At 40.2% G+C, this 27,082-nt stretch overlaps 1 protein-coding gene and 1 long non-coding RNA gene across 5 annotated transcripts in view; one reads left to right on the top strand and one right to left on the bottom strand.

The window, feature by feature from the left end:
• Nucleotides 1–26,399, top strand: part of VPS45 (vacuolar protein sorting 45 homolog) — a 74,405-nt gene extending 48,006 nt beyond the window's left edge. The window contains exon 15 of one of the 3 annotated variants that reach the window (XM_072769346.1): nucleotides 26,255–26,399. In XM_072769346.1, the coding sequence (XP_072625447.1) occupies nucleotides 26,255–26,261 (7 nt within the window). In that variant the 3' untranslated portion in view covers nucleotides 26,262–26,399. Of the gene's footprint in view, nucleotides 1–21,590; nucleotides 22,255–26,254 lie in introns of those variants that run through there. The other 2 variants (XM_072769344.1, XM_072769345.1) reach the window with 2 other exon arrangements.
• Nucleotides 14,660–26,958, bottom strand: LOC140600972 (uncharacterized). Of its 2 annotated transcripts, XR_012004056.1 has the most exons (4): nucleotides 26,786–26,958; nucleotides 26,511–26,617; nucleotides 25,964–26,380; nucleotides 14,660–20,378 (listed from the first exon to the last, which is right to left on the bottom strand). It is a non-coding gene; the product is annotated as an uncharacterized lncRNA (long non-coding RNA). The 2 variants fall into 2 exon arrangements; XR_012004055.1 differs by having other exon boundaries at nucleotides 25,964–26,617.
• Between the last annotated feature and the right edge of the window lie 124 nt (nucleotides 26,959–27,082).

The following is a 27,082-nucleotide window of genomic DNA, read 5'->3' as shown; positions in this document are numbered from 1 at the left end:
GGAAAATCTTTTCAATTACCTATTGGCTTCCTGTATGTCTTCTTTAGAAACATGTCTATTCAAATCCTCTGCTCGTTTTTAATCAGATTGTTTGGTTTTTTTTTTTCTATTGAATTGTAGTAGTTCTTTTTTTTTAATTTAAGATTTTATTTATTTATTCATGAGAGACAGAGAACGAGGCAGAGACATAGGCAGAGGGAGAAGCAGGCTCCCTATGAGGAGCCTGACAGGGGACTCAATCTCAGGACCTCAGGATCACTACCTGAGCCAAAGGCAGATGCTCAACCACTGAGCCACCCAGGCGTCCCACCATTGGAGTTTTGATAGGGATCTCACTGAATCTATAAGTTTCTTCAAGTAGTATTGATATTTTAACAATACTAATTCTTCTAATACATGAGCATGGACTATCTTTCCATCTATTTGTGTCTTTATTTTCTCTCATCATTATCCTATAGTTTTGAGCATATAGGTCTTTTCCCTTCCTTTGTTAAATTTATTCCTAGGTATTTTATTCTTTTTGATACAATTGTAAATGGGATTATTTTCTCAATTTCTCTTTCTGATAGTTCATTATTAGTTCATTATCATTATCATTATTATGTATACATATGCAATAGATTTCTGTATATTGATTTTGTATCTTGCAACTTTACTGAATTCATTTATCCTAATATTTTTTTGGTGAAGTCTTTAGGGTTTTCTATATATAATATCATGTCATCTGCAAATAGTGACGGTTTTACTTTTGACTTTCCCAATTTGAAAACCTTTAATTTTTTTTCTTGCTTAGTTGTTCTGGCTGAGACTTCTAATACTATGTTGAATAAAAGTGGTGAAAGTGGACATACTTGTCTTGTTCCTGAGCTTAGAGGAAAAGTTTTCAGCTTTTTACCATTGATTGTGATGTTAGGTGTGAGCTTGTTACAGTGACCTTTATTATGTTGAAGTACATTTCCTGTGTACCTACTTTACTGAGACTTTTTACCCAAAATTGTTGTTGAATTTTGTCAAATGCTTTTTCTGCATCTAGCAAGGTAATTGATCATACAATTTTTACCTTTCATTTTGTTAATGTAGTATATGAGTATCTTCTTTCTTTAAAACAGTTCTTTTGGGGGACACCTGGGTGGCTCAGCAGTTGAGTGTCTGCCTTTGGCTAAGGGCGTGATCCCAGGGTCGTGGGATTGAGTCCCACATCGGGCGCCTGCTTCTCCTCTGCCTATGTCTCTGCCTCTCTCTCTCTCTCTCTCTGTCTTTTGTGAATAAATAAAATCATAAATAAGTAAATAAATAAACAAAACAGTTCTTTGTGATAATTTTTTCAGTGATTCCAGTATTGATTACAATGAAGCAAAGTTCTATAGGCCTTCTGTAGCTATATAATTTGTTTCTATAGGGCCTGCTCTGAGTAGGTGTAATAGTAATTATCTTTGTTTAGATTTAAACACTTTTTTTTTTAATTTTTTTTTTTAATTTTTTTATTTATTTATGATAGTTACAGAGAGAGAGAGAGAGGCAGAGACACAGGCAGAGGGAGAAGCAGGCTCCATGCACTGGGAGCCCGACGTGGGACTCGATCCCGGGTCTCCAGGATCGCGCCCTGGGCCAAAGGCAGGCGCCAAACCGCTGCGCCACCCAGGGATCCCTGATTTAAACACTTTTTAAAATAGAAGGCATGTCCGGCAACCCTGGGTGGCTCAGCGGTTTAGCGCTGCCTTCAGCCCAGGGCGTGATCCTGGAGACCTGGGATCCAGTCCCACATCGGGTTCCCTGCATGGAGCCTGCTTCTCCCTCTGCCTGTGTCTCTGCCTCTCTCTCTGTGTCTCTAATGAATAAATAAATAAAATCTTTAAAAAATAAAAAAAATAAATAAATAAAAATAAAAATCTTTAAAAAATTAAAAAAAAAATAGAAGGCATGTATATACTGCAAAGACACCAAGGAATTTTGCAGAAGCTAATTACCTCCTTAGCAGCATTCCTTTTTTTTTTTTTTTTTTAAGATTTTATTTATTTATTCATGAGAGAGACAGAGAGAGAAAGAGGGAAGCAGAGACATAGGCCGAGGGAGAAGCAGGCTCCATGCAGGGAGCCCAATGTGAGACTCAATCCTGGGACTCCAGGATCACACCCTGGGCTAAAGGTAGACGCTTAACCACCCAGGTGTCCCAACATTCTTAATAAAATTGCCTTCTGGATAAAGAGACAGCCAATATTTTCTTCTCTCCAAAGCCATATGAAGTTTAATACGAATTTTGTATTGCCTTCCCTTTTCCTTTTGTACATAATGAAACAGAAAAATGAAAAAGATATTAACCAGTCACAGAGACCTCTTTAAAGGCATAATTGTAATGCTTTTTTGATGGCCGGGAATCTGACCTGATAAAGGATCTAGGTAGTGGATTTTTTTTTTAAGATTTTATTTATTTATTCATGAGAGACACAGAGAGAGAAAGAGAGGGGCAGAGACACAGGCAGAGGGAGAAGCAGGCTCCATGCAGGAAGCCTGATGTTGGACTCGATCCCAGGACCCCAGGATCAGGCCCTGGGCTGAAGGCAGTGCTGAGCCACCTGGGCTGCCCTGGGTAGTGGATTTAGCAGGGATCTGAACACATGCCGGTGCCGGCCCTAAGTGGTTAGTCTGTTATGTCTGTGGGGTCCATGCAAGTTTGCAGTGTGGATGCTGTAGTCTCCTGTCTTAATGTTTGCCCTTCTTATGGAATTATTCCCCCCACCCCACTTCCTTCTTCATTTGTTTCATTAGTCATACTGGCCCTCAATTGCAGGGAAAGGGAGAGGGATACATCAAATTTCAACTTCTAGGAATTATATATGATGTGAGTTATTCTATCATACGACAGATATTTTCATCAACATCTAAGTTGAAGAGTCAGAAATCATATTGACCAAGTTACGAATTCTGGAATACATAAATAAATATATTTGAACACATGAGAACAACATAAAGTTAATAGTTCATTCACTTAGCAAATATTTATTGACCATGGGATACCTCCATGAATAAAACAAAGATCCTAACCCTCATGAAGCTTACATTTTAATTCAGAGGGAGATGAAAATAAACAATAAACTTAAAAAATAAGTAAACTTTATAGTAATTCGAAAGGTAATAAATACTATGGAAGAAAAAAGCAGCACAAGGCAAAGGGAAATTGGTACTGAGTGGGGTTGTGGGGATAAGTTACACTACTCAGTATGAAGGCAGGAAAGACCTAACTCAGATATTTGAGGAAAGACTTGAAGGGAGGTGAGGACGTGAACCAACTAGATGGAGAGAAGACCGTCCCAGGCACAGCAGAGGCACACACAATCATGTAGTGTGGAGACCAAGAAGGAGGCTGGGAAAGGCTGGGAGACTGGAGAGGCTGGGAAAAGGAGGAGATGCAATCAGAGAGATATTGGGGGGGGCCTCACGGTGGGAGGCCTTGTCGACTGTTGCAAGGACTGTTTGGGTTTTTTTTAAGATTTATTTTTCATTCATTTATTCATGAGAGACACAGAGAGAGAGGCAGAGACACAGGCAGAGGGAGAAGCAGGCTCCATGCAGGGAGCCCAATGTGGGACTCCGTCCTGGGACTCCAAGATCACGCCCTGAGCCTGAGGCATACACTCCACTACTGTGCCACCCAGGCATCCCACAAGGTCTGGTTTTCACTATGAGTTAGAGAGCAGTGTAGGGTGGTGGGGGTTTTTTTTAGCAGTTTTATTGAAAATATAACTTATGTTATATACAATTCATTCCTTTAAAGTGTACAATTCAGTGGTTTGGGGTATGTTTGCAGATATGTGCAAACATTACCACAGTCAGTTTTAGAATATTTTCAACAGCTCAGAAAGAATTTCCCTTCTGCCAGGTCTAAGCAACCACTAATCTATTTCCTGTTTCTATAGAGTTCCCTGTTCTGAATTCTTTATGTAAATGGAACCATATAATATATAGTCTTTTGTGAGTGGTTCCTTTTACTTAGTATAATTTTTTCCAGGTTCATCCATGTTGTAACCTATATCCATACTTCATTCCTTTTTAACACTGAATATATTTCATTGTATGTATACATCATATTTTGTTTATCCATTTCCAGTGATGGGCATTTGAGCTGTTTCCACCTTTTGGCTGTTATAAGTAATGCTCCTATGAACATTTATGTACAAGTTTTTGTGTTTATTGTAGATTTTTGAGCAAAATTGTGACATATGACTTATATTTTATTAGGATCACTCTGGTTATCAAAACTAATATGCTTAAAAGAAGTATTATTTCTCTTAAATGTTCAAAATAAATATGTTATTATAAAAATGAAAATTCCTAGGTGTATTTAAATGAACGATACCCATTGTTTATTCACCTACAATAGACTGATCTGCTGTTCTAGTTGTGTTTCTGATGGACATGATCCTATCTTGCAAATAAATGAGCATCTTGGTTAGGGATTTGAGCTGGCTTGCCTTATCACTTCACAGGTCAATCAATATTAAAGAGTTCTAGTCCCTGCTGGCCGCAATTGACACTTTAAGTTAGCTGTTTGAGCTGAGAGGCCAAGAACCAGATCCATATGGATGAAATTGTTCTCCCAATAGAAGAACTCCCTCTGTCTTCTCAGAATTCAGGATAGAAGTGGAAGGGAAGAGGGAAGCTAGGTAGATGTATTAGCCAAAAGGGCTGCCACTGCCTGAATCCCACCTAAACTTAGGCAAAGAGAGGACTTTAGTCCCTAGTGCTATCAGTTTCATACTTAAGAATTTTGACAAGGAGAAAGAGTACCCTGCTAGAAGGTGACCGCAGATCAACAATCTTCTTACTGCCAGATTCCCTTTCAAAGCAGTAATAATGATTATACATAGTAGGTTCTCTGTAATAGTATTGGGTTCAATTAAATTCTCACTAGCTCTATGCCTGCAAAATAATGGTCCCATTTTTCAGTTATTTTCTCTTTAGCTAGCAAAGACGGCACCACAAGTTTTATTTTGTTTTTCACATAATTAGGATCATATTGTCTATATAGTTTTCTACTTGTTTTCTTACTTTTAATTATATTGAGAACACTTTCCCATGTTATTAAAAATGATTTAAGGGCAGCCCTGGTGGGGGCTTTTAAAATCTTTTAAAAAAATGATTTATAATAATCTCACAGGCTATATAATTTTAATTTTAAGAATGTGTCTTTTTTTTTTTAAGACTTTATTTATTTATTCATGAGAGACACAGAGAGAGAGAGAGGCAGAGACACAGGCAGAGGGAGAAGCAGGCTCCATGCAGGGAGCCCGACATGGGACTCCAACCTGGGTCTCCAAGATCACTCCCTGAGCCAAAGGCAGACACTCAACCACTGAGCCACCCAGGCGTCCCTAAGAATATGTCTTTAGGGATGCTGAGGATGGCTCAGTTGGTTAAGTGTCCAACTTTTGATCTTGGCTCAGGTCATGATCTCAGGGTAAGGAGATCAAGCCCCATGTCAGGCTCCACACTGGGCATGGATCCTGCTTAGGATTCTGTCTCTCTCTCTCTCTCTCTCTGCCTCTCCCCCACCACTCACTCACATGCACTTGTGCTTTCTCTCTCTCTCTCTCTAAAAAAAAAAAAAAAAAAAAGAATGTGTCTTTATTACTATTAGACATTTAATTTACAGTTTTTGTTTGATATGTCGATAAACATCTTGTATATTGATAAACCCTTATTGCATCTCTGATTATTTCCTTAAGAGAAAAGTGCAGTGGTCAGTCTCAAATATTACTACTAGAAGTATAAATAGTATAACTTTCCTGGAAAGCAATTTGACTTTACATGTTCAAAGATGTGGGGTTGACTTCAGGGCTCTCACGGTTGTTGAGTAGTATGCTAGTTTCCTGATTTTTTTTAGAAGCCCTGGCTTCGGTGATGGAAATGTTCTATATCTTGATTAAGGAAATGGTTACATAACTGTATACATTTGTTAAAATCATCACACAATGCCCTTGAAATTGGTACACTTTATCATCCATAAATTATATATCAATAAGAAATTAAAAATTAAAAAAACAAAGTACTGTAGTATCAAACACACTTTTCCTTGCTATAGTGAAAGATGAAAAAGCACAAAGGAATAGTTTTCTTACTATGTAATTCAGTGTTTTTAATGCCATTGCTCTAGAACTACCTGATATTAACTAGTGTTATGAGTCACATACTTGGAGAGACACTGAACAATTCCTCTAAAAAGGATGTCATGATGATACTCAGAACTAAAATTTATTTAGCACATATTATATATATATGTGTGTGTGTGTGTGCTAGATACTGTTTTAACACATTTTACCTGTGCTATCCAATAAGGTAGCTATTAGTCACATGTAGCTATTGAGCACCTGAAATGCAGCTAGTCTAATTTGAGGTATGCTACAAGTATAAAATATATATCAAATTGCAAAAATTTACTACCAAAAAAGGAAGTATAAAATATCTCATTAATAATTTTTTGAGGGATCCCTGGGTGGCGCAGTGGTTTGGCGCCTGCCTTTGGCCCAGGGCGCGATCCTGGAGACCCGGGATCGAATCCCACATCGGGCTCCCGGTGCATGGAGCCTGCTTCTCCCTCTGCCTGTGTCTCTGCCTCTCTCTCTCTCTCTCTGTGACTATCATAAATAAATAAATAAATAAAAATTTAAAAAAATTTAAAAAATTCTCTCTTTATTAAAAATAATAATAATAATTTTTTGAAATTGGTAATCTTTTGGCTATATGGGTTAAGTCAAATATGCTAAAAATAAATTTAGCTTTCTTTTTACCTTTCTAATATAGTTTAAAACATTTAGAATTGCACAGCAGCTCACATTTGTAATTTGCTTTACGTTTCTGTTGGATTGTACCGCCTTACCCATTCAGTTTTGTTTCATTCTCATAACACAACAAAGGAGATATAGGTTTTAGGAAAGTGAAAATCTTGTCCAAAATCATAGAGCTAATAAGTGGCAAAGCTGGACTTGAACTCAGATAATCTGTTTCCAGTCTGGACACCTAAGCACTCAGTTGAAATATTTTAAGAAGATTTATCTAGCTATGATTATTTTAATCTCTCGCTTGTAAATGTCACTTATAAGGTAGGCAAAATTTGTTTTTACCAAATGGACAATATATGAAGCTTTCTGCCTACTAAGAAATATTGTAAACCAAAGGAGGGGGGAAAATAGTACAAAAGTGAGGAATCACATAGTGTTGTTTTAAGATTTTTGTCATCCAAATGTAATTAAGAATGAGATTTAAGACAGTGTTGCCCTTTAAATAAAAATGGTGGGGATCCCTGGGTGGCTCAGCGGTTTGGCACCTGCCTTTGGCCCAGGGCGCGATCCTGGAGTCCCGGGATTGAGTCCCGCGTCGGGCTCCTGGCATGAAGCCTGCTTCTCCCTCTGCCTCTCTCTCTCTCTCTCTCTCTCTCCTTTGTGTCTATCATAAATAAATAAATAAATAAATAAATAAATAAATAAATAAATCTTTTAATTAATAAAAATGGTTAACTTGATTAACGAGTTGCAGCTGTTAGTTTCATCACTACCTAAGATGATGCCTAAGTGTTGGTAATACTATAATCCAGACAAAGTCAGTAACAGTATAGAGAATACAGTTTTTTTGTAGAAAGTACAGTTTAGGGCTTAGAAAACAGTTGGCATTTTGAATTTCTATAAATAAATTTGAAGCTGAGAAGAGGCTGATTCATATCATCAACAGGTACTTTATAGATTTCTACCTAAACAAGTAACACTAGAAACTTAGGCCTTCTCCTGTAACCACGAGTTGGTTTGATCTCTGAATTATTTACAGAAAAATTAGGATCCTGTAACAGAATTTGCATTTCAAGGGAAGAGGAATCCAGAGGACATTCTTTTTCACTTATGGGCATTTCAGGATCGGTTTTGAAATTGCTGGAATCATTACCATCTCTGTAGAGATGCTGGGGGTAGTTTACTTTCCGGCTGTGACAAGAGTGTTAGCCACCATTGAAAGAGCCATAATGGAGTGTATCACCTGTCACTGAGGAGCATTTATTGAGTGCTGATTATGTGTAAGGTTTTGTGCAAGGTGCTAGAAAGATGAAGGCATGTTCTATATTTGTAAGGATTTAAATGTTTAATGGGAAAATAGACATATAAATGAATAACTCTAACAAGATGCTTTTTTTAAAGAACTGGATTTAACCCAAGATTCAAGTGTAGGTCTGTCTCTTGACTCCAATTTATTTGTGCATTTGGAACATATGCTTTTAAAATTAAAAATAGCTTTTCATTGCAAAATCAATACATAATACTTGTAGGAAGCATTTTAATACAGCTGAGCAAAAAGAAGGTAATAGAAATATCCACACTGCCAGCATCCCACCTTGAGAAGTGTCAACATCTTGATGTATATATAGCCTTTTAGACCTTTTGCTATTAATGTGTACACATATATTTTTAAATAAAAGGGAATATACTATATATGTACTTTCTTTTTTTTTTTTTTTATGTACTTTCGATGAAAATACTTATATAGGGCAGCCCCGGTGGTGCAGCAGTTTAGCACCACCTGCAGCCCGGGGTATGATCCTGGGGACCTGGGATTGAGTCCCGCATTGGGCTTCCTGCATGGAGCCTGCTTCTCCTCTGCCTGTGTCTGTGCCTCTCTCTCTCTGAATAAATAAATAAATAAAAATCTTTAAAAAAAAAAAAAAAAAGAAAATACTCATATATGTCATTTTCTAGTGACTGCATAGCATTCTGTTGTCCAGTTGTGCCCCAATTTATTCAACCAATTCTCAGTTTTTTGTTCATTCAACACTTACTGAGCACCTACTGTATTCCTGGAGCTATCTTGGGGTTAACAAAATTGGTATTAATTGTTTATAATTTTTCATTCTTCTAAATAGTGCTGCAATAAACATCTTCCTTACATACTTGTCTAGTTGCTCGCTTGGGATAATAATAATTGAGCATATACTATATATGCCAGACAGTCTGGACTTCATTACATATATTTTCTCATTTAATCATGATCCAAGAGGTAATATTGTGATTCCATTTTTCAAATGAAGAAACTGGAACATAGTAAAATGAAGTAATTTGTCTTAGGTCATAAAGCAAGGAAGTACAAAGCTAGAATTCAAGTTCAAATTTGTGTGATCTTAAATTCATGCACTGCTAGCAATGTTGAGATGAAATTACTGCCTCAGAAAGCATAAAGATCTTTTTTTTAAGTAGGTTCAACCCAATGTGGGGCTTTAACTCACAACCCAAGATCAAGAGTTACAGATAATAAACATTTTTAAGATGCTGAATTACTAATTTGCCAGCCAGAAAAGTTTTACCAGTTTCAACCTTTACACCATACCCTTACAACACTGAGGTCAGCTGCTCCTGATTCTTAAAAATAAACCTAAAAACTTAAAAAATCATCAATGTATATGGAAAAGGTTGATAACACAAATAAAAAATTTTATTTCAATTCAAATGCAGAGAAAAAAGAAAGAAGCAGTGTGAAGCTGAGAGACAAGTAAATAGACACAGAGACAAGAGAAGTCAGAGGTAGATATTGTCTGGTCACAGAGCAGTACTCATCTCCTTCCCATGTTCCTTCAGTTCACACCCAGGCCCCAGGACACCTTTTTCCTTTGCATGAACTTGGTTAAATAGTTTGTTTCTTGTAGCTAGAAGGTTGCATTTTAGGAAAATGTTCTCAACCTCTTACAGGTTTATAGGATGTGCCTTTTTGTGTATATGTAAGACTCAATACATATTTGCATATTTATTTCAGGCTTTGTTAGGTTAAACAAGAAAAGGTTAAAAGTGGAAGGAAAAATTCAAAATAACTCTGTGAGTGACGTAAGAGTGACTTGTTTACTTCCTATATTAGCTACATTTCTGTTTCTCATGATAAAAAATACTAAAATGTTCTACAGATTTTTAAAAGTCACCAATTTGATGTCATTGGGATTATTAAGTACTAAAGTATTTGGTTATCCTCAGCACAATCCTGAGTTGTCATTTCTCCACCAAAACTGTATTACCTTCCCCAACTGAATGATATATCCATCAGGACAGCTGTTCATTCACTAGGATTATCATGAGAACCTCTGGGCTTGAGTGGGACCTGTAACTTACAAATCACCTTTTGGTACCCTTTGGTCTTTTTTTTTAATATATTTTTTAAAATTTAAATTTAATTAATTAACACATAGTGTATTATTAGCTTCAGAGGTAGAATTCAGTAATTCATCAGTTGCATATGACACCCAGTGTTTATCACGTCACATGCCCTCCTTAATGCTCATCACCCAAGTACCCCATCCCCCCACCCACCTTCCCTCTTGCAACCTTCAGTTTGTTTCCTAGAGTTAGGAGTCTCATATGGTTTTTCTCCCTCTGATTTTGTCTGATTTTATTCTTCCCTCCCTTGTCCTATGATCCTCTGTCTTGTTTCTTAACTTCACATATGAGTGAAATCATATAATTATCTTTCTCTGATTAACTCATTTCACTTAGCATAATACCCTCTAGTTCCATCCATGTAGTTGTAAATGATAAGATTCCATATTTTTGACGGCTAAATAATATTCCATTATGCATTATATACCACATCTTTATCCATTTATTTGTCAATGGACATCTGGGCTCTTTCCATAGTTTGGCTATTGTGGACATTGCTGCTGTATCAGCGAAGTCAAACTTTCACTCTCTTCACAGATGACATGATACTCTTTGGTATTTTTTTTTAAGATTTTATTTATTTATTCATGAGAGACCGAGAGAGACAGGCAGAGACACAGGCAGAGGGAGAAGCAGGCTCCACGCAGGGAGCCCGATGCAGTACTCGACCCCAGGTCCCCAGGACCACGCCCCAGGCCGAAGGCAGCACTGAGCCACTCGAGCTGCCCTCTTTGGTCTTTTAAAAGGCAGTGTAGTATAGCAGTTAAAAGCCTGGGTTCCAGCGCCAGACTACCTTTTCTATTTATTTTTATTTTTATTTTTTTTCAGACTACCTTTTTTAAATCCCACCTTTGCCATGTGTCCACTTGTATGACTTCACGTAAACCATTTAACTTTTTGTACCTCAGTTTCTCAACTGTAAAATACAGGTCATAATAGCTCTTTCATATCATTGTTGTGGTGACTGGATAACAGAACATATATAAAATGCTTGGAGGAGAATTTGGCACAGGGTAAACACTCTATTACTGCCACTGCTACTATTTACTGCTGTTATATTTGGGGGACATAAAGTGAAAGGGACCTTGGATATTATTCATCATCACCACCTCTGTCATGACCCACACTTACAAGTCACTTGTTTTGAAAATGACCAACATAATTCAAGAGCAGAATTAGATTATTATCCCAAGGAGGAATATAGTGGGGCAGTGATATAGTTTACAATGAAGGTAACCAATGCCAGACGATCTTTGTGGTCTATGAGGACAAAAATGTTTAGTAGCTCAAGTTCCATTTGTGCGCACTTCAAATGTCCCCTTTGAGGCTTCCAGAGTCAGCATCTCTGTAATTAATCAGCCTGCAGAGTCTTCAGCAGCCACGCTTGCTACAGGTAGGTTATTTGGGGCTTTGTTTCTTGTATTTTTTTATTGTGGTCACCATTCTACTCCTGTAGCTGTGGTCTCTCTAACAAGTTATATGGTCTTGAATGTTCTCAGTGCTGAGAAAATACATATCTAGCTCTCTTTGTTTTCAGATGATAATTTCCTTTCAGACCTCTGTATAACTGATATTACAAGCAGTTCTGTCCCTGAGAAGTCCATCTTTCGTCCCATGGACTAAGAGGGTAATCCTATGCTGAGGGCTCCTTTTTATTTGTTTTTTTGCTTTGCTTCTTGTTTTATTTTGTTTTCATAAGTCAGGTGTCCAGTGGTAAGGTGGGAATTGGGAAAGTAGCTACATTTTTTAATAGACAGTTATACTGTTTGTAAGAAAGTGTTATAGGATAAAGTAGCCTCAGTGGAATTGGTTATAATCAAGGAAATATTTTATGTCTTAATTCAGTGTTTCCCAAGTCTGTCCTATAGAAAATGTATTTGGCTTGGTATTTGTTAGGTACTGATAGATAGTCCCTTAAAAAAAGGTTCTCTAGCTGACTAAAGTTAGAAAGTACTGCATCCTTTTCTTGAAAAGTCACAATTCACATTAGTATGTTAAAGATTCTGAGAAACTCCAGAGTAAAGAAACCCATTCAGCTTTTTCCCCCTTTATTGTATTTTAATATAATTTTTTTTATTTTACTTTTATTAATTTTTAAATTTATAAATGAATATAGGTAACATACAAATTAGAAAGTATAATATAATGAACACCTTTGAATCCTTCCCCTAACCCAAAGACTAGAAAATTGCCAATAACAGAGGTCTGTTTGTTCCTCTCCAATTTTATCCCTTACCTCCCTACAACAGGTAAGCACTATGCTACATTTTGTGTTTAGTTCTCTTCCTTTGGTGAGAGATTTTTATCACTGATCCATATATTTCTGAACAATGCACTATTTAGCCTTGCTTGTTTTTGAGCTTTATAAAAAATGGTATCATACTTTTTTCATTGAACACTGCTTCTAAGATTCATCTTTATTGTACCATGTAACCTTTGTTCACTCATTTTTCAGTGCTGGGTAACATTTTATTGCATGAATATACCACAGTTTACTTCTCCATTCACCTGTCCATCTACATTTGAGTTGGCTTTTTGTTTAGTCTAGTGTTGTCCTGTTTACTATTATTGCTTCTATCTAAGAGCAGCAAGAAGAAATGTGAGTCAAAGATATTGACAGATGTTATGATTATATTGTTTTGGAACAAGAGGGAAAATATGTACTGAGTCGCTGCTTTATACAAGATACTACTCAAGGGGATCCCTGGGTGGCGCAGCGGCTTGGCGCCTGCCTTTGGCCCAGGGCGCAATCCTGGAGACCCGGGATCGAATCCCACGTCGGGCTCCTGGTGCATGGAGCCTGCTTCTCCCTCTGCCTGTGTCTCTACCTCTCTCCTTCTCTCTCTGTTTGACTATCATAAATTGGAAAAAAAAAAAAAAAAAAGATACTACGCAAGTCAAAGTCTAAAATACAAACAAGAGGGACACCTGGGTGGCTCAGCGGTTTGGCGCCTGCCTTTGGCCCAGGATCGAGTCCCATGTCAGGTTCCCTGCATGGAGCCTGCTTCTCTCTCTCTCTCTGCCTCTCTCTCTGCCTGTGTCTCTGCCTCTCTCTCTGTATCTCTCATGAATAAATAAAAACTTTAAAAAAATAAAAAATAAAATACAAACATGGGGTGCCTGGGTGGCTCAGCAGTTCAGCATCTGCCTTTGGCTCAGGCTGTGATCCCAGAGTCCTGGTATCGAGTCCCACATTGGGCTCCCTGCATGGAGCCTGCTTCTCCTCCCTCTTCCCATGTCTCTGCCTCTCTCTCTCTCTCTCTCTCTCTCTCAGGAATAAATAAATAATATTTTTAAAAAGTAAATAAATATAAATAAAATAAGATGTCCTTATCTTCAATGATTGTATGGTCCAGTGACTGGGGATCAAAAAAATCTGTATTTCTCAAATCAGGATATAATTAATCCTGGGACACAAAAAGGCACAAAATAAATGATATATCTTTTGGATTTTCTTATAATTTGAGGAGATGTTCAGAGGTAGAATTAAATAACTGAGAAGTACCTTAAAATATGTTTACACCAAAATTTAAAAGGTCCTTTTATGAAAAATAAAATTTTTATGGAGTTTTCAAACAACATATCGGACCTCAAAGAAAGCTGTAAGGTGGTAAACCAATTTGGACTATACCCTCAAGACCTACTAAATTCAGGGGTGCCTGGCTGGCTCAGTTGGTAGAGCATGTAGCTCTTGATCTCAGGATCAGGAGTTCAAGCCCCACACTGAGCGTGGAGCCTACTTTAAAAAATAATAATAATAATAAATTCATTATCTTCTGTTGTTAGAGGTTTTCAGGCACAAAAATGTGAGAAGTGTTCATGTATGTAACTTAAGTAAAATGTGCCCTAAATAGAAATGATTAATTCAGGCAAAGTAATCAGGAAATGCTTCACAGAAGAGATAGCATTTTTTTTTCATTTGTCAGAGAAAGAGAGCACACACACAAGCAGGGAGAGGGGCAGGCAGAGGGAGAAGCAGGCTCCCTGCCAAGCAAGGAGCCTGATGTGGGACTCGACCCAAGCTGAAGGCAGACACCTAACCAACTGAGCCACTCAGGTATCCCAAGAAGATAGCATTTGAGCTAGACGTTAAGAAATAAGTTGATTTCCATAGTAAGAGCAGTCAGGACAGAGGAAACAGCATAGTTAAAGACAGGAACTTAAAAAAAAAAAAAAAGGGAATGGCACATTCAAAAAATAATAAGTTCTTTATGGGTAAATTATATATGCAGTGAAGAGCTGTATATAAGATTCCTATGATTTTCAGACATCGGTGCTGAATGTCATGTGGTTTTCCTTGCTCCTGATAAAATTGCTGTTGGATATTTAGGAAATGTTTAGCATGACAGGTAATATTTAAGATGAAGTCTTAACTTTTTTAAAAAATATGAATCAGGGGTACCTGGGTGAGTCACACTTAAGCGTCTACTTTCAGCTCAGGTCATGATCTCCGAGTCCCACCTTGGGTTCCCTGCTCAGTGGAAAGCCTGTTTCTCCCTCTCCCTCTCCCTCTGCCATTCCCCCTGCCTGTGCTCTCTCACTTGTGCTTTCTCTCTCTCGCTCTCTCTTTTTCTCTCTCTCAAATAAAAATGAATCTGATTCAGGTATTTACTCAGCAAACTCTTAATTCAGCTATTTTTTATTGCGGATACACAGATCAAAAAGATATTAGTCAAGATGTACATTAACTGGTAAGAGAAACCATTAGAACTCCCCCAAACTCTCACAGCCACCACCCCTTCTGCTATCTGTCCCATCCGCTGTGACCAGTGTTCATAGCCTAGCTCAGCCCCCCATGTGGGCACCAAATCTTATCCCTCACCTACTCCAGGATATCCCTTCAAACTGATTCCTCTCTCCTCATTCAGTTTTACCCATGCTAGTGGATCATTCATAGAAGCATAGAAACATACTCACTTTTCCCCCACCTTTAAAACCCTCTATTAGCCTATCTCTTTCCAGGTTCTGTATCATTCTGTCATTCCTCTTGTTCTTTTTTATAGCAAAAATTCTTCAAGAACCATTTCTAATTATTGTCTCTGATTCCTCTTCCTACATATTCTCTTAAATCCACATACTCTTAAAACTCACTGTATTCAGGCTTTCACCCCCATCACTCTGGAATTGTTCTTGCTATGGTTCCCAGGGACCTCCACATGCTAAATCCAGAGTCAACTTTTAGCACTCATTTTATTTAACCTATCAGCAGCTTTCGACACAGTTGATCGGTCCCTTCATCTGGAAGCACCTTTATCTCTTAGCTTCCAGGAACTATAGTCTCCCAGTCTTCCTACCTTATTGGCCATTTCTTCTCTGTCACTTTTGTTCATTTCTCCTATTTCTGGAATCCCTGGAACTCTGTCCTTAGACCACCTCTCTTCTCTGTCTATATTCACTTCCTTGGCAATCTCATTCAGGCTCATGGCTTTAAAATCTGTCTGCTACTGACTCCTAAATTTATATCTCTCATCCAAAGTTTTTCAATGTCAGTGCTATTAGTGTTTAGGACCAGATAATTCTTTGTTGGGTGAACTGTCCTGTGCATTATAGGATGTTCAGCAACATCCCTGGCCTCTACACACTGGACGCCAGTGGCATTCCACCAACTATGACAACCAGAAATGTTCCAGACATTGCCAGATGTCCCCTGCAGACAATATCACATCTCTCTCACACCCCTCCCCATTAAGAACCACTATTTCTAGCCTGAACTTCTCCCCCAAACTCCAGATTTGTATATTCAGCTAATTGACACTTCTATTTGAATGTCTATCCATATTTAATATGATCAGGACCAAGCTTCTGATATATCTTTCTAAACACAATCCTCCCTCAGACTTTCCATCTCAATTAATTGCATATTATCCTTCTAGTTGCTTTGGCCAAAAACGTTGGTGGTTTCTTGACTCCCCTCTTTCTCTCACACCTATATCCAATTAATCAGTAAATCTTATGATCCTTTCCTTCAAAATATGTTTAGAATCTGAAACCCATCATTTCCTACCTGGATTGTTACAACTGCCTCACCCTTAACCCTACAGTCTTTGTATCACTAGAGTGACCCTATGAAAATTCATAATTCAGGGCGTGTCTCATCTCTGCACAAAAACCTCCAGCTGTTACTCATCTCACTCAAAGTAAAAATCAAAATCCTTATAGTAAGCTATCAGGCCTCCTGTGATCTCATCTTCATATTCCCCTCCCTCCCCTTTCTTAACATCTCCAGTCTTATCTCTTATTACCAATACCTTATTTACTTCACTCCAGCTGCACCAGCCTCCTCTCTGTTCCCTGAACACACCAGGCTTTGGTCCCTTTGTCTTTGCCCTTCCTCCAGATATGTTCCCCTGGCCTCGTTCAGGTCTTGGCTTAGATGTCAGTTTCTCAGTGAGGCCTTCCTTGGCCACAGGATTTAAAGTCTGAGACCACCACCACCACTTCCAACTCTTTTTCAAACCTGCTGTATTTTTTCTCTGCAGCACTTTCTTCGTATTACAGATGGTAGAGAGGCAGTGCTGCATCATGCTTAGGACAAACTCTAAAGGCAGATTGCCTGGGTTTGTATCCTAACTCTTTCACTTTCAACATGTAAGGCCTTGGCTTCTCTGTGCCTCAATTTCTTTATAAAATGGAATCGTTTTTACCTCATGAGACTCTCATGTACGGTGATAGTTCATTATTATTACTGTTGTGTTATTATTATATTTTATTTATGAATTTCATTTATCTTCTCCCATTGGAATGTAAACCTCATAAGGGAAGTTTTTTGTTTTGTTTTTTTTACTTTGCTTATTGCTCTATCTTCAGCTTCTAGAACAGTGCCTGGCATATAGTAGGCAATTAATAAATATTTTTTAATCACATTGTCAACCTCTGGAAAGAGTAATGAGGAAAAGAAGGATCCAGAAGGACTACAGTTCTGTGTGTACTATTTAAAACTTTTACCGAAAGAATGGATTCATGATTTACTTGTGTCCTCAAAAAGCTTATAGGCTTATGTGGAAAAAAGACATGTAGACAAATGAATTCCTAAAGGATTCATGTGAGATTGAATTGTTACAGATGCACAGTTCAGATAAAGTACAAGAGGGATGGGACAGTCTTACAGGCAGAGGGAATAGTATGTGCAAAAGCAAAGAAGTCTGAAACAGAATAGCAGCTCTGACAGATTTAAGCAGTGGAAATTGAGAGGACTTGTCAGTGTTCTAGGCTAGTAACTGCTCCATCATCCTTTTATCTCACCCACTCCTCTATTCCAGCATATTCAGCTAAGTGTTTGGCTGTAATTAGAAGATTATTACTCCATTAAGGCAAATATTTGTGGGGGTTTTTTCTCATTATTTTCCAGAAAGTCTTTTTCTAGGTTCCTGCTTTCCATAAATTCCATTCATTTTGTTTCATTATGCCACTTCACATTTGATTCTGGCTTGCTTTTGTGTCTTTGCTTTTTTGTTATGAAGAAACTCACATATAACTTCTATTTGTGGAATTACAGAAAAAAAAAAAAAAAGGAAGTTAGGGCACCTGGGTGGCTTGGTCTGTTGAGTATCTGCCTTCGGCTCGGGTTGTGATCCCGGGGTCCTGGGATCGAGTCCCTGTGTCGGGCACCCTGCTCAGTGGGTAGTCTGCCTTTCCCTTTCCCTCTCCCCCTCCCCACTGCTCTCGCTCTTTCTCTCTCACTGTGTCTCTCAAAATCTTTTAAAAAGAAGTTTTTTAAAAGGAGGAAGACATAGATACTAGATAGATAGATAGTCTTGTTATATAACTTTGTTTAGGAACACAGTTGTTCAACTCAATGACTTTATTAATTAAAATCTAAAATCCTTTAAGTGTTAGTATCTACTTCCTTACCAAAGACTGAAAAGTTTTTTTTCAATGTGTGATGTAAGAGTTTTTGAGGTTGACTTTTTTTTAAGATTTATTTATATATTTGAGAGAGTGAGAATGTGTGCGCGTGGGCGCAAGTTGGGGGAAGGGCAGTGGAAGGAGGAAAGAATCTCAAGCGGACTCCTGCTGAGTGCAGAGCTAGACCGAGGCTCAATCTCATGACCCATAAGATCACGACCTGAGCCAAAACCATGAGTCAGATGCTTCACCAACTGAGCCACCCAGGCACCCCTTGAGGTTGACTTTTTAAATTCAGGGCTTTGGGGGTTCCTAGGTGGCCCAGTTGGTGAAGCAGCAGCTGACTCTTGATTTCAGCTTAGGTCATGATCACAGGGTTGTGAGATCAAACCCCACGTCGGGTTCTGTGCTGGGTACCTGCTTAAGATTCTCTCTCTCTCCCTTTCCTTCTGCCCTTCCCCATCTCTAAATTAATTAATTAATAAAATCGGGGCTTTATTCCTGCCCACTTTGCTTCTCTTCATAAAGTTAGGAATGATGACAGCACACATTCCCTAGGTTAGTTCCTCCTACCATCTTTGTTTACATCTTGTCTCACACTGAGTTGTAACTGTGTATCTGCTCCTAAGAGTCCCTTACAGGTAGGAATCATAATAAGTGCACCTAGCTCAGTGTCTGCTTGGTAATCGATGCTTAGTAAAACACTTGTTAAATTGAATTGAAGTGAACTGAATTGAATTAGATTATGATATCACAGGAGAAGGGAATTTTTGAGTTTGCTTTTCAAGTGAAATTGATTTAAAACAAAGCTAGAAAAGAAAAATCATTCTTTTGTTATTGTTTTTATACATAGTCTAAATTTGGGGTATAGATACCAATATGTTCATCACCCATAATATTTAAAGCATTCTGCAGTGACTCATCAAAGTCCTCAAATAGATCCTTTTTAAAAGTCACAATAGCCCTAGGAAACAAAATTAGACTTGGCAAATATAAATAGTATTTTCCCTTTTCAGTTAAGAATGTGGGGTCCTGTTGATACACAGAGGAGGATCTTTAAGTATAATTTCAGTTAAGTTACTTCTTTTCTTTGCACTGGTAGCAGAGTCTGAAGTGAAGCAGAGATCACCTGATAAATTCCTGTAGGCTTTCCCAGCACATCTGTTTCATTCTTACTGTAAGTCACTAATCAAGGACTTCTTGTGTTATCTTTCAAAAAAGCAATGCTACCTCATTTCCTGACACTTGTTCTCTGCCCTCTGAGTGTTTCCATTCCAACTGGCCAAGAAACAAGGCCAGACAGAGGTGCCTGTCTTTTAGTAGGAGAATAAATAAATTTAGCTTCTACTCCTCTCCTTTGTTTCTTTTGCAAAGGAATTTGGAATTTAAATCCTCTGAGTCTAGAATCGGCAAGGTCTAAAGCTCTAAAACAATGGTGATACTAGGGTGCCTGGTCATCCCTCCAGCCCTCTGCTACAGACCCGTCTCCTGAGAGAGGGTAGCACACTTAGAAATACTGTCCCAGAACTCCTGTGTGATAGCAAAGGCTATACCCCTTGCCAACATGTAACTATTTCATCTTTTTTTTTTTCTTTTTAAGATTTTATTTTATTTGAAGGAGGGAGAGGGAGAGAGAATCTGAAGCAGACTCTGAGCTGAGCACAGAGCCTGGCTTGGGGCTTGATCCCACGATTGCAAGATCATGACCTGAGCCAAAACCAAGAATTGGATACTTAACCGACTGAGCCACCCAGGTGCCCCAAAGTGTAGCTCTTTTAGTGAGTTCATTTATTCGGTATACCTTCACTGGGTCCCTACTAGATACCAGCCTAAGTTCTATAAGCCCTGGAGATCCAAGCTGAAAAGTCCTAGACCTGCCCTAAGTAGTTCACAGTCTAGTGTGGCAGCAATAAAATGGAGAGTACCTAATGAATAATAATAATAATAGAGCTAAAATAGCACTAGAACAAAGAGATTTATAGCCATGGGAGGGATCTGTCCAACCTGAAGGAGTTTAAGAAGGCTTCACAGAAAAGGCGATTTTTAATCCTCAGCCTTAAAGAATAAAAAGGATTTCATCAGACAGAGAAGGGCTGTCTGTCATTTCAGACACAGGACATAAGAACAAAAGCATACAGGTGGGAAAGCTCAGGAGGTGTTCAGGGGAGAGCAAGAGGCTGGACACTGCTAGGTGGCATGGTGGGAGGTGGAGCCAGAGCACTCTGTTTGGTGCCCAGGGGTGCAGGTTCCAGAGCCTGGGTTTGAATCCCAGCTAAGCCGATTATTGGCTGTGGTGAACTTAGCAAGTCACTTGACCTCTGTAGCTTGGTTTCATCATCTTTCAAATGAGGATAACAGCATCTGTTTCACATATATATACATAAACATGTAGCTTAAAACAGTTCTCAGAACAAAATAAATACAAGTATTAGTTACTATGAGAATACATTATGAAGGCCTTGAATTTTAATCTATACATTGTTCTGTAAGCATAAGAAAGGCTTTAAAGTAGAAGAGGCAAAAGTATGCAATAGGTATCATCTGTGTTTTAGAAAATCAACTTTGGTGCCACTTTGCAAAAGTTCCCTGGCTAAAGAGGAGACTAGAGGCACAGTCCAAGTTCTGAGGCCATTTCAAGAGTACAAATAAGAGATACTGATGTAACCTGGTTACATTAACTAATGCAGTAGCCTTGCATTCTAGGTTCCAGGTAACCTCGGTGGTTCAGTCCATTAAGCGTTGGACTCTTGATTTCAGCTCAGGTCATGACCTCAAGGTCATGAGATCAAGCCTCGCATTGGGCTCCACACTCAGCATGGAGTCGGCTTGAGACTTTTCCCCTTCCCTCTCCTCCTCTGCGTGCTGTTCATGTTCTCTCTCTCTCCAAAATAGATAGGGGCGGGGCACCTGGCTGGCTCAGCAGTTGAGTGGCTGCCTTTGGCTCAGGTCATGGTCCTGGGATCGAGTCCCACATCGGGATCCGCAGGGAGCCTGCTTCTCCCTCTGCCTGTGTCTCTGCCTCTCTGTGTCTCTCATGAATAAATGGATAAAATCTTTAAAATAAATAGATAAAATAGATAGGGGCACCTGGATGGCTCAGTTGGTTAAGTGTCTACCTTCAGCTCAGGTCATGATCTTGGGGTCCTGGGATGGAGCCCCACGTAGGGCTCCCTGCTCAGCCAGGAGTCTGCTTCTCCCTCTTCCTCTGCCCCTCCCCCCACTCATGCTTTCTCACACACAAATAAAATCTTTAAAAATAATAATAAAATAAAATAGATAATTTTTTTAAAATTCTGGGTTCCAAACTAAAAATTTCAAATTGGAAATCTGAGTCTTGACTGATCTTACAGGTTTAGTGCTAAAAACCACAGTGAGAACCCTGGGAAGATCATGAAGGGGTGCTCCTAGTCCAGATGTTTGAGGGTTCAACTGATGCTTCTCTGCTGCACCCAAATATCAGACCAGTAGTTCTTGCATACTAATCATGATACCCTTTATCCAGTTAAATGTCATGGGCAAGATATTCTATTTTTGGAGATGCTCTTTTTTTTTTTTCTTTTTTTTTCCTTTGAGTAACCTCAAATCTACTCAGTTTCCTAGAGGAAGTTCTGGCCTCTGGACTACACAGCCGAAGCAAGGAGAGCTCTCAAGTTACATCAAGGTCAGCAAGCAGAAGATGAAATGGTGATGGCAAGGCGAACAGAATGGCTCAGCTTCCCTTCTAGCCTTGCTGCGGGCTTCCCCGCTGACCAGAGGTACTGGAGAAGAGCCTTGGGTTTTGTGCTTGTCGTTATAACCCATCTCCAAGTAGCCTGCTAATTCCCAAACTGTTGGCACAGACACCAAGACTCTGAGCAATGATGAGTTGAGAATAAGTCTGTGCCCATCCCAATCCACTTTTCTCATGGTTTCCTTATCAGATAAACCTTGTATTCCTTGTACTTGGCAGCACAATCACTTTAGTTTCTGATGAATTTTGTTGGGATCTTACTTGAGAAAAGAGTTATCAGAGCTCAGAGAAGTTTAAAAAGTAATCATTTGATACACATGCTACACATCCTCTCTTCTCTTGACCACTTTTACTTTTCATTAACCACATTCCTGAACACCTCATTTTTGAGAACTCATCATGTTTCTGTAAGGAACCATCCAAAAATTGTTCCTACATTGCAATTTTCTGTGGCACTGAGAAACCATGTATGACTACAATAAAAATCCATTTTGTGAAAAGACACAAGTTTGTATTTCTTTGGGGTTAATAACTATTTATGGGAATTCATGAGCCAGGCATGAGCTGGCTTTACACCAAATGTAGAGAAGGCATTGCTTCTATCCAAAGGATATTTAAAGTATGTCAAGGCAAACAATAGATTCTAGTGTCAATTTCTATTCTCTTAAAAGCAGTGGAAAGTGGTGATATCACTAATGCCAGGAAGTTATGGCATCCTCAAATCATAGCAAAAACACCACAGCACAATCCCTCTGTGGTTCTTTGTAAGCCCTTTATATATTTTTTAACCTTCCTTTTATGTTGAACATAAAATATTCTCTAGCCTATAGCCTAGGCTCAAATCTGTCACAGTTATTAGGCTCTGGGAATGTTACTTAGTCTCTTTGTGGCTCAGTGTCCTCATCTGTAAAATAAGAGTTATAGGGTTGCCCGGGTGGCTCAGTTAGTTAAGTGTCAAACTCTTGATTTTGGCTCAGGTCATGATCTCAGGGTCCTGAGATCGAGCCCTACATCAGGCTCCCTGCTCAGGGGGACTCTCCTCCTTCTACACCCCTTCTCCCCCCAGCTTGTATTCTCACACTTGCTCTTTCTCTCAAAACAAAATCTTAAAAAAATAATAACAGAGACTTTCAGGTCGCCTGGGTGGCTAAGTCGGTTAAGTGACCAACTCTCGATTTCAGCTCAGGTCATGATCTCAGGGTCGAGGCATTGAACCCAGAGTTGGACTCCTCGCACTCTGGGAGTCTGCTTGAGATTCTCTGCTTCTCCCTCTGCCTCTACCCTCCTCCTGCATGCACTCTCTTTCTCTATCTCTCTAAAATAAATAAATCTTTTTTAACAAAAAGGAAGAGACTTTTCTTACATTTCTCCTATTATTTGCCTGCTTCCATTAAGCCTCTTCAACTAACAATACCAAGAAGTCTAAAAAATGAGCCTTACCCTCAGTGTGTGATGCCAGAAGCTGGCCTTTCTTTATTAAGGATCAAAGCCTTACATATATTTTTTATAATTTAAAAAAATTTTTTTACAGAGAGACCATATGCACATGCGAGTGAGTTGGGAGGAGGGGCAGAGGGAGAGGGAGAGACAGCATCCCAGGCAGGCTCCATGCCCAGCACAGAGCCCAATCAGGGCGCAATTTCATGACACAGGTCTCAACCTGACCTGAAGTCAAGAGTCCAACATTTAACCAACTGAGCCACCCAGATGCCTCAAGACTAGCATTTTTATTTAGGACTTGCAGAGCTGATTACATTATTAGTGGCCCTTTATTTTTACCCCCTTTTTTTTTTAAGATTTTATTTATTTATTCATGAGAGTGAGAGAGAGACAGAGACACAGGCAGAGGGAGAAGCAGGCTCCATGCAGGGAACCTGATGTGGGACTCGATCCCAGGTCTCCAAGATCACGTCCTGGGCTGAAGTCGGCGCTAAACCGCTGAGCCACCCAGGGTGCCCAATTTTTACCCTTTAAAAACAGCATTTTAGTTAAAGTTTCATGTGGTTTTAATGACCTCTCTTCCATAGATTAAAATGTCCTAGTCAAATGTCCCATTTACTCTACAAAAGCCGAGGCACTTTTTTAGCAAAACAACTGTTTGACCTCAGTAAACTTGCAGGCAGCAACTCACAGTCCTTATCGCTGATAGCTCCTTTCTTCCTCAAGTTTAGTGGCTTATAAAACAGCTGAAGAATAAAGTTACTGGCAGTTGTGTCTTATCCATGGTGATGCTGTTAGGGAGGTAACCCCATCACAAGTCCTCCCAGTTCTTATCTCCACCAAAGAGAGGAATTGGCTTGAGTCATTTTTGTGATTTGTGTGTATGGTGGTGTCAAGCTCACTCAGGAGACAGTGCTATGAAACGTGTAAGAGAACCCATAAATTCTCACTGAGATTTCTCACTTAAGAATTGGTCTTTGGGGGGATCCCTGGGTGGCGCAGCAGTTTGGCGCCTGCCTTTGGCCCAGGGCGCGATCCTGGAGACCCGGGATCGGGTCCCACGTCGGGCTCCCGGTGCATGGAGCCTGCTTCTCCCTCTGCCTGTGTCTCTGCCTCTCTCTCTCTCTCTGTGCCTATCATGAATGAATGAATGAATGAATGAACTGGTCTTTGGGGCAGCCCCAGTGGCGCAGTGGTTTAGCACTGCCCTGCAGCCTGGAGTGTGATCTTGAAGACCCGGGATCGAGTCCCGCGTCAGGCTCCCTGCATGGAGCCTGCTTCTCCCTCTGCCTGTGTCTCGTGTCTCTGTCTCTCTCTCTCTCTCTGTCTCTATGAATAAATAAATAAAATCTTAAAAAAAAAAAAAAAAAAAGAATTGGTCTTTGGAAACAGTCCTAAGTCAAAGATCCCAATTCAGGTGCCATGAAGTTCACCTGGTGAGAGAGAAATCAGTTGAAGAATAGGCCCAAGAAGAGTATGGCACAGGCAGAGATGTAACAGACAAAAGGAGGCAAAGTGAGGGAAGGTAGGGGCAGGATAGTAAGATGAGGCAGTACAGGGGTGCAGGTTAGTGAAAGAGAGAGAAAAGCCCAGAGATTTATATAACATCTTAAGGAGCAAATAGGCAGGAAAGGTTCTCCAGCCCACATGCATCTGTTCTGGAATCTGAAAATTACTTTGGAGGGTTTTGATTTTTTAGCAGTCCCTCTGCCTGATGTTCCACAAAGCTCCTGCACAAGGACCCCACTACCTTGCATACAGAAGACACTCAAATATTTGTTGACTTTTAAGAGGAGGGGAAAGAAAGATGAGGCAGATCATGAATTGTTTCCCATAAACCATAATCTATTTAAACTATGACTCCAAACCACTCTGATCTGCCTGGCCAGCAGATCATGCAGGCTAATTTTTCCTCCCCAGTATACTGGGACATTCTGCTTCCTCATTTATGAAGATACCTTCGATTTTTACTTCTTATTAAAGCACTTTTTAAGCAGAAAGTGAGAAACAGAGGCAGTGAGAAGGGGAGAGGTGTGTGTGTGTGTGTGTGTGTGTGTGTGTGTGTGTGTTAACAAAGCCTAAACAGTAGACTGGAGTCAGAACACCTGGATTCTAAGCCATTTAGCCAGTAACTTGCTGTGTAAACTTGGACAAGTCAATTGATTTGCCATGCAGTTTACTCATTTTCCAAGTGGGAATAATATTATATACACCTCACAAGGTGGCACTAAAGATTTCAAGAAATGATATACAAGAGCATTTTGAAAGGATAAATTTCTATAATAGGGGAATTAATTACTATAGTAAATGAAAAGAGGTTAAAAGGAGTATTGTTGAATTAGGAAGAAAGGGGGTGTCTGGGAAAGGAGAAAAGCCCCTCTGCCATTTGACAGATGCCAGAAAAAGCCAAGGCCACCCCATTCCTGAAACCACAAAGTTGGGGAATACTCTATCTTGAGACGTCTCCAGAAAAAAGAGTTCTCTTTTCCTGCTCGTGTGCCAGGAATTTGTATTCATTTTGTGGCTATTGCATGTCTATCATATGCCAGGCAATGTGTTTGTTAGCTTATTACTGTTCAATAATTAGCACTGGAAGGTAATACTTGTGTATTTTCATAGGACTTTCACAGGTCATCTCCTGTATTCCGCTAACCTTCCTCGTTGATGGAATCAGCAGTTCATCCCTCACCGTTTAATATGTATGTGGAGGAACAGAGTCCTAAAGAAATTCAGTGACTTGGGGCACCTTGAGTGGCTCAGTCTGTTAAGTGCCCACCTGGACTCTGGGTTTCATCTCAGGTCATGATGCCATGGTCGTAAGATGGAGCCCCACCTGGGCTCTACATTCAGTGTAGAGTCTGCTTTCCCTCTCCCTCTGCTCCTCCCTCTCTCAAATAAATAATATCTAGAAAAGAGAGAGAGAAAGAAAAAGAAATTCAGTGACTTGACCAAAAGCCACAAAGTAGTGATGATGAAACTATTCCCCCAATCTGGGTTTCCTGACTCCCCTCTTCCCGTTAAATATGTACTGGGGAAAAAATGAAGTCACTAAAATGTTGGTCTGCAGGCTGTGAGGCGGATCTGGTGTAGGAGGCATCAGCAGAGGTTCCTCGGGTCAGGGCAACCCCCAGCCATTGTCCCCTTCCCTTCATTGGACTCGAATCAGATGTTTCCATGGATCGGATGTTTCCACCTCCATGCAGCAGGAAGAGACACGCAGGTAAGAGGAAGTTTAAGCCTCACCTGAAGCTTCTCTTTAAAGCCACATGGTCCTCTGGACAAGGCCTCTGGCGACAGAGAAATCCACTCCTGCCAGTACTTACCGTGTGTGTCTGTTTATCTCTCAGCCATCCTGAGTCTCACTTTTCTCTGTGCAATGGAGAGAGCCACTACCCACCTCGTACTTAGGAGGCTCCAAGAAGGCCCGAGGCTTTGTAAATGGGTAGAAACGTGTATTGCCATCAACTCCACGTCCCCCGCGACCCCCTGCACACACCTAAAACTTTTCCCCAACACGACCCACCCAGGCCACTGTCCCTACCACCCGGGGCGTGTGCGCCCCAGATGCCCCCTGTCGGTGAGGCGGGCGCCCTCCCACCTCCCGCTCTTGTTTGCTTGGGAGGGAGCCGGTCTCGATCTAGGGGATCTCGGTCTTCCGCGATCTCTCCCCGCCGTCCGCTCCCGCCGCCTCCGCCGGCCGTCTGGGTCTCGGGCTCCGCCCCCGGCTCCGGCCGCAGGTGCGAGCGCCGGCCCCGCGCCCCCGCCCCCGCCCCCGCCCCGCCCGGGGGCCGCTCTCCGGCGGGCGTTAGGTCTGTCTCCCTCACCCTCCTCGAGTCGGAGACAAAGGAGGGGGGTGGGGGAGCGCACCGTCTCCGGCTCCGCGATTCGCCCTTTA

Source organism: Canis lupus, chromosome 12, assembly GCF_048164855.1.
Source record: "Canis lupus baileyi chromosome 12, mCanLup2.hap1, whole genome shotgun sequence".
Classification (NCBI taxonomy): Eukaryota; Metazoa; Chordata; class Mammalia; order Carnivora; family Canidae; genus Canis; species Canis lupus.
This window is presented reverse-complemented; position numbering and strand designations above follow the sequence as displayed.